Here is a 7,795-nt window from a genome sequence, read left to right on the forward strand (position 1 = left end):
TCTGTATGTGGGATCCGAACCCTCGGCGGGAGCGCCGCCGCGCTCCCAAGCGGCGCACTGTAGCAGTGCGCCACCGGGCCGGCCCCTGAAGCTTTAAAGTTAAAAAAAAATCTTTACAACAACCTTAGGAGGTAGATGAAAATATCATCATTATCGTTATTATTTAACAGAGAATGAATGTATGATCTAAAATAATTTACCCAAAATCCTATAGATAGTAAGTAGCAGAACTGGGAGCCAAATTCAGGAAGGCCAGCTATAGAGCCCTTGACATTATGAGATTAAAGAAAAAAGGTTATATACAAACTACCAACATTGAGCCCGGCACAAAATCATGCTAAATAATGACAACTAATACTGTTCTTCTCATCACTGGGATGATATCTACAATATTTATTTCTCATGTTTATATTATCCATGTGCTTTTCATAAATCTGCAATAACTAAAGCAACATATCGCAATCTCCATTCTTATGTGTGCAGTCTGGGGATTTCTGCAATATCCTGTGTTGAACAATACAGAAAACCAACTCTAGATCACATAAATGTGTATCTACAACTAAATATACTTCTGTTGTTGTTTTGGTTGCTGGCCGATCCAAACCCTTGACCTTGGGGATCCAAACCCTTGACCTTGGTGTTATAACAGTGAGCTCTAGCCAACTGAGCTAACTGGCCAGCCCATACTTTTGAAAACCTTTTTGTTTGAAATAATTATAGACTCATAGGAAGTTGGAAAAATAGTACAAAAGTTGCATGAAAACTTCTCCAGTGTATTCTGTAAATACATGGTTGAATGAAGATGTGGCCTCTGATTCTCCCTCTTTACAAAGCCAAAAACGGAGCACCATGGGGGTTAAGAAAAGGGCCATGCAGAGGGCTCAAGTTCTTTGCAGCCTACCCCTAAACCCCCCCAGTGTTTGCCCTGCAGCAGTAATTTTAAATAAGTGTTCAATTGCAAGACCATTCTTCAATTGCAAGATCATTCTCATTCCTCGATAGCTTTACAAACATCTTGCTGTCTGCCTGTCCTTGTTCTAAAGATTCCCTAGACACAAGTTTTCCTTATTCAAATCAAATCACTGCCATATATTTTTTAACAGACATATATCAATAATCAGGGAGAAAATGTCTGTTTTCCTTGGATTTTCTATAGGTGGTAAAAGTTCACAAAGACCCCTGATGTATTTCTTAAGTCAGTCTGTTCTGCTACTTAACTAAGAAGGATCATTCCACTGTTCCTCCCACGACAGCCTCCTGCCACCCTTTTGTCTCACCACAGACCTGCTGGATGCCGTCTGGGAGCAGGAGGGCAGGGCGAGACTAACCTCTGTCTTCAGCCTTGCTGTTCATTTCGTCTTCCTTGTCCTCATCGTCACTGCTGGAGCTCTCCATTTTTTCCTTCATCTGTTCCAGCTGATCCAAATTAACCCGTCCAACCAGCTCAAAGTTACGGCTTACCTGAAAAAGGCCCAAACAAATGATGGAATAATAAACCACAGACTGACGGGGTCTCCCTGGAGGAGAGACCTGTCCTACATCATTTTCCTATGGCTGTGTTTTTGGGACCAGGACCCAACCACCCAGGTACCTAAGAGGTCCTTCCCTTCATTTTGACTCTCTTAGAGATAGATCTGTCCTTTGCTCCCACATCCCAGCATTTTCACTGAACTATCAACACTGGACCATCATTATCAAACTTGTTAAAAACATGAGCTATAGTAAGCTGGAGGTCAAAAGTATCATGAAGCCAAGGGTATAGAATACGTGTCCAATAAATATCTTTTGAGCTGAATTCAAAGGTACAAATTTTATAAACTACTTAAGTTTCAAATACTCCTGGAGGTAGAAGGCTCTACAAGTATCCCTATTCTCTCCCAGTGAGAATCACAACCTGCTTTACCATGATCCTACCCACGAGGGGCTGGTGGGCTGTCCCAGCTTAGGCCAGACAGCAACTACTGGACTGTTAACTCAGGTTTAAATGCAAGACAACATTATCACTCGTAGCGTTACTACTGTTTCTGAAGCTGACCTACTTACAAAGGCTAGGATTATCTGAGAAAAACCTAGATGCCTAACCCCTACAAGTCCTTCAGAAGTGTTAACTATGTCTGGTTTTTACTTATATATAACACGTGGTTAGAATAATGTGGGAATCCAAGCTTTCTTCCAAATATCATTCGAGGGAAACAAAAATCCACACGAAGAATTAATGATTTTCTGTTTTGGGTTCTCAATTCAATGGTCACATAACTTCACCTTCTTCATGAATCTATTTCAGAACCTCTGCAGTTGCGTGCATAGAATTATCAGAAAGACAAGCTGGCACAGGACTCAAGCCAGTGAACGGCCACGGGCTCCTCCACTGTGTAAGACACAACCCCTTGTTGGAGATCAGGGGAGGGGGCACACGAAGATGACTGAGACTTGGTTCTGGCTTCCAGAGACTCACAGTTTAGTTCAAGAGGGAAGACAGACACCATTAATTAGATTCCAAGGCAGATTTCCACAGCTGCCACAGCAGAGACAGAATGTCATGAGGGTACAGAAGAGGAAAGAGAGACCTTAGAAGGCAATTCCAGAATATTCTCTGGGACCAGACTGAAACAAAGATATGCTGAGCACCACCACCTCCACGTGCCCAGCAAATGGGACCATCACCATTGACTGACAAATGTGAGAAAGAGATGGCATCAGGGCTAACAGACAGTCCTATGAAAAGGCTTAATATAGTCCCAACTATGTTATGCAGCATCTAACGGATGAAGAAAACTCTTTTAAAACAAGAGAAACAATACATTGATGCATCGTGAATCATGAAATCAGTGGACTTTGAAAACAATTCAACATGAAGGTGGACAATATGTCCTTGTCAATCCCAATGCTAAACACTCAGGGAAGACAACTTTTTATTCTGCTCACTAAAAAATGTTTTAAAAATTAACAGACTAAGGCGAGGAGGAGGAGGAAAAGGTCAACTTTAGAATCTTTATTTCTCTTTCTTTCCGTCTAAGTTCAGACTAATTAGTCTCCAAAAAGCTTTTGCCTGTAACACCTTCCTAACTAGGGATTTATCTACTATGCCTCATCCATGCCGACCTATATGAATATTTATTTATTTATTTTTACAACGTAACAGCCAAAAGGTAGCATCAGGAGTGTGAACTTTGAAGTTAGACAGACCTGAGTTCAAGTTTGAGGTTTTCCATTAACCATTAGATTCTAGATAAGTCACTCAATATGTGTGTGTCCTCAGTGTCCTCATTGGTAAAAGGAGGTCAGCACAGCACCTGAAACACAACTGTCCCCCAATGAAATTTCCTTCTCCTTTCTGGGAATGTGGGCCTTTTTCAGTTTTGACTCTTGGAAATGCTTATAACAAGCACTGTAAATGCATATTTACAAAGTTATGTTTGGCCACAAAATCTACATTTTAGCCAAATAGCATTTATGACAAATATCTGAATGAAATTTTTCTGGCTTGCTAGTTTTTCAGAAAAATGGGCAAGGTTCCAATTTGCTTCATTTTGAAATACGTTAGAAGAAAACTACTTTTAAATGACCAATACTTAAAAGGCATCCTTTTCTGGCCCACTTTCTCCCCCACTTCCCACATTTAGTAACTAGGGCAACTGTAAATATGTATAAGCAACATGAGGGGTGGGCAGTCGCCAGGAAACAAAAATAATAAAACCAATGAAGCCAAAAAAGAATCCTCAAACATCTTCTGTAATTTAGTCATTTGCATGCATGCAGGCATTAATTCACTCACTCATTCATTCACTCATTCATTCAACAAGGACCCCCTGAGGACTTGCTGTATGCCAGAGCCTGGGGTCTCTATTGGAGTCCCTGCTTCTCATGGAGTTCACAATGACAGAAGATCTGTCACCAAACCAAATGTTATTTTTTTTCCCTCCTTCTGGGTTTTTTTGAGAACTGTATTTGTCCATTTTCCCATCACCATCATCCGTTCACTGGAAAACTGTTAACATTTTGGATTCTGCACAATTTTAAAATAGTACATGACATTTTCATGGTATGATGCTCATCTCAGGCTAACCCAGGATTTATTTATCCTGAAGATTTCTAAAATCTTTGCTAGGCAAATAAAGATTTAAAAACCAAAATTTTTGTTATGCAATTGGAAGATTTTAAAATACAATCTTTTTTCCAGTGGTGGGTTATTACTATATTTAAAATCCCCAAACCAGCCATCCAGATACGAATACTGACACAAAAGGAAGATTCCTTTCTGCATTCTCAGCCCATCACCATCTCTTACTTGGACTACTGCAAGCACCACCCCCCTGTCCTTGGTTTCCAAGCATCCACTCTTGCCCCTTCTTGGGTCTATTCTCCAGTGGGGTCAAAGTGATCTTTAAAAAAATGCAAATCCCTTCATGTTAGTCCCCGTTTGTCCCAAGGATAATTCCAAATTTCTTACTGTGGTTTACACGGCCATCTGTCATCTTATTCTGGGCCGCTTTCTCCAGGTTACCTGTGCTCCCACCACCCTGACCTTATGGATGCTTCTGGAAGATGCCACACTCCTGAACATGTGTGTGCACACACCATTTCATCTGTACAAATTCTCGCAAGCCTGCCCTCTTCATGTGCTGACTCCTCAATCAGCCTGGCCTATCACTTCATCCAGGAGACCTTCCCTAAACTCCTGCATTAAATATCCTTGCTCTGTGCTTCCACAGCACCCTGTACTCCCCTTTGAGAACACACCCCACTCAGTAACCAACTGTTAGTGGCCTGCCTCTCCTCCCCAACTGCAGACTATGAGGACAGACTTTCTGTGCCATTTACTTACAGCTAATCTCCCCTGGCCAGCAGAGTGTCTAGATTAGAGTGGGTGCTATTCTCAACTCCAGGCTTTAATTTAATATATTTTTCTTTTATACAAATGCTTACAAAGAAAATTTGGAAAATAGAAAAAAAGCTTATTTAAAGTCCAACTACTTATATAATAACTGTTGACAAGTCATTGTATTTCTGTATACCTGTTCTCTCTCCATAGATTATTTACATTGCTGTAATCATACTAAAATATACAAGTGTATAACCTGCTTTTTTATGCTGGGCAGGGCATACACATCATGTTCTGAATAAATATGATTTTTGATCACTATATAATATTTCATCAAATGAATATACTAGAGTTAACTTGAATATTGCCATATGAATTTACCTTGGGTTATTTCTGGCTTTTCACTATTAAAAATGCAGTGGTATATATAAGCCTTTCTTTCATGTTTAGTTTTAACTTTGTAGGTTAAATTTCCAGATGTGAAATTACACGGTCAAAGTCAAAGGGTATAAACTTTGTTAAATAAAGTTCTATTATATTTCTCAATTGACTTCTGAAATGATCACACTACTTTCTGGACCTGGATTGGTGGATTTTACTAATTTCTTGATGGTGCTGAGGACATAGTGAGGGAAATTCACTTTTTTTCTCTGGAGATGAGAAGTAATTTTTTATCCTGTTTTCCCAAAAGGCCCACAACAAAGAAAGAGCAAGTCTAAGAATTTGAGATTTAGAACCTGACTCCTGGCGCCTTTTGCAGGCAAAAGAAGACATGTATGTTATTGAAGGGTGGATTATTCTAATACATACTCATTCAGACTATAAAACTAGATGCAGATCCTTATATCCTGTGAAAGCTATTTGTGAATGCCCACTAGCCTTAAGTCCCCTGTGAGGGCCACTAACCCAGAGTCTGGTGAAGTCAGCTGACTAATAAGAATGTGAGAAGTGTCAACCACTAGCAGATGGTTTACCCCTTAACACTGAAGTGATGACACTGAGGAACGCCTTACGTGCTCAAGCTTAATGTTAAGCCTCACAACTTTGTCTTTCTTTCTATTTGCTGGTCTTTAACCATGCAGCAGAATGGTTTAGATATGTTCTTAGCATATATTTTCATACGTTTGGCATATTCTAAAGGGAGAATTATTATAGGATTTGCAAGTTGAACATACATTTTCATATTGTCCTAGGATGACAAACCCAGTCTTACGGGAAAGACTGAAATAAACGTGCTTGTTAAGGATAGAATGAAACTGGACACCCTCGTCTGCAGATTACATTGCAGGCATCAAGCAGGGGAGACTGCGATGAAGGAAGCCCCCTTAATGTTTCCAGAGCTTCTAACCTTGAGGGTTCCCCCTGTTATGTACTTAACATCTTTACCTTCAAAAAGAGAAATTAATCAGGATGCTCATATTACCTAATATTGAAAATTTTATTTCTAGAAAAAGTGACACCAGAGAACACAGAAAACATTGACCTGCCTCCTACATCAGTAACGCCCATTAGTCACAAACTGAGAATGTGTAGCTGAAAAGATTTTGAATGACTTATAACACAGACTGGCAAACTTTTTCTACAAAGGGCCAGATAAGTAAATATTTTAGGCTTTTTGAACCATATTGTCTCTGTCACAACTTCTCGACTGTTGTTGTGGCTTGAAAGCAGCCATAAACAATACGTAAACAGAAGAGCACGGCTGTATTCCAACAAACCTTTATTTATGGAAACTGAAATCTGAATTTCATATAATTTCACATCATGAAACATTATTCTTTTGATTTTTTTTTCACCATTTGAAAATTTCAAAACTATTCCTAGACAATGTGCCATATAAAAATAGGTGGTAGGCCAGATTTGGACCAAGATTTGCTAACCCTTGACTTATAGTATCAGGTGGTCTACATGGCAGATCTTCTTTATCTGTCGGAAAATAAGAATGAGAATGAAGGAAAGAGAACAGTGGGAGAAAGATTCAGCAAATTATTATATCTACGATTTCAAAGACAGTCAAAGATGCAGGTAGAAAATTCTTAAATTCTCTAATAAGGGCACCTTAATTAGAGTTCCTGTAAAAGCTTCAAGAAAACATACTCAAGGCTCATCCACATTATCACAAATAGCAGGGTTTCCTTCTTTTTTATGGCTGAATAATATTCCATTGTATATATACATACATTTTCTCTATTCATTCATCAGTGGACAATTAGGTTGTTTCCATGTCTTGGCTATTGCGAATAACGCTGCATGAACACGGGAGTGCAGTATCTCCTCGGGATACTGATTTTGTTTCTTTTAGGTACATACCCAGAAGTGGTGTTGCTGGATCATATGGTAGGTCTACTTTTAATTTTTTCAGGAACATCTATAATGTTTTTCCTAATCATGATACCAATTTACATTCCCACCAACAGCGGACAAGGGTGTGCTTTTTTCCGTATATATCCCTTTCTCCACATATATCAAAGCATCACATTGTACACCATAAACATATACAATTTTATTTATCATGAAGCATTATTCTTTTGATATCAATAAAGCTGGAAAGAAAAAAAGAAAAGGTATTCAGCCAAACAAACCAGCCAGGCAGTATAAAGTTCTATGGAATATGAACCGTGAAACCATATTTACTCAGCACTAGGCAGTCCTCCTATTTTGTAAGATATGTTTATCAAGCACTTGACAAGCTAGGGTTTGATTCTTTGATTAAGCTTGTCTTGCCTACTTGCTTATAAACTCTTCCAGAGTAGCATCCATTTCTTATTTAGCTTTATGTGCTCAGTGTAGAGTATAAGGTCAATCATCTAGTTGACACACAATAAGTGTTATTTGAATTTGCCAGTAACATGAAAACCCATGGGAGATCATAAAGTATAAAAGAATTCATAATATTGCCATAAGATTTACATCTCATGAAATAAATTTGCTTGTTAATGAAAATAAAATTGGGGCCGACCCCGTGGCTCACTC

General features: G+C 39.0%; 1 protein-coding gene across 1 annotated transcript in view; it reads right to left on the reverse strand.

Annotated features, from left to right (window-relative positions):
- The window catches only part of ZNF462 (zinc finger protein 462), an 81,221-nt gene that overhangs the window by 7,274 nt on the left and 66,152 nt on the right, over positions 1-7,795 (reverse strand). Inside the window, exon 10 of the mRNA XM_008590286.1 lies at positions 1,329-1,461. Within this exon, the coding sequence (XP_008588508.1) occupies positions 1,329-1,461 (133 nt within the window). The remainder of the gene's footprint in view (positions 1-1,328; positions 1,462-7,795) is intronic.

The sequence above is a fragment of the Galeopterus variegatus genome, unplaced genomic scaffold (genome assembly GCF_000696425.1).
Source record: "Galeopterus variegatus unplaced genomic scaffold, G_variegatus-3.0.2 Scaffold5974, whole genome shotgun sequence".
NCBI classification, from domain to species: Eukaryota; Metazoa; Chordata; class Mammalia; order Dermoptera; family Cynocephalidae; genus Galeopterus; species Galeopterus variegatus.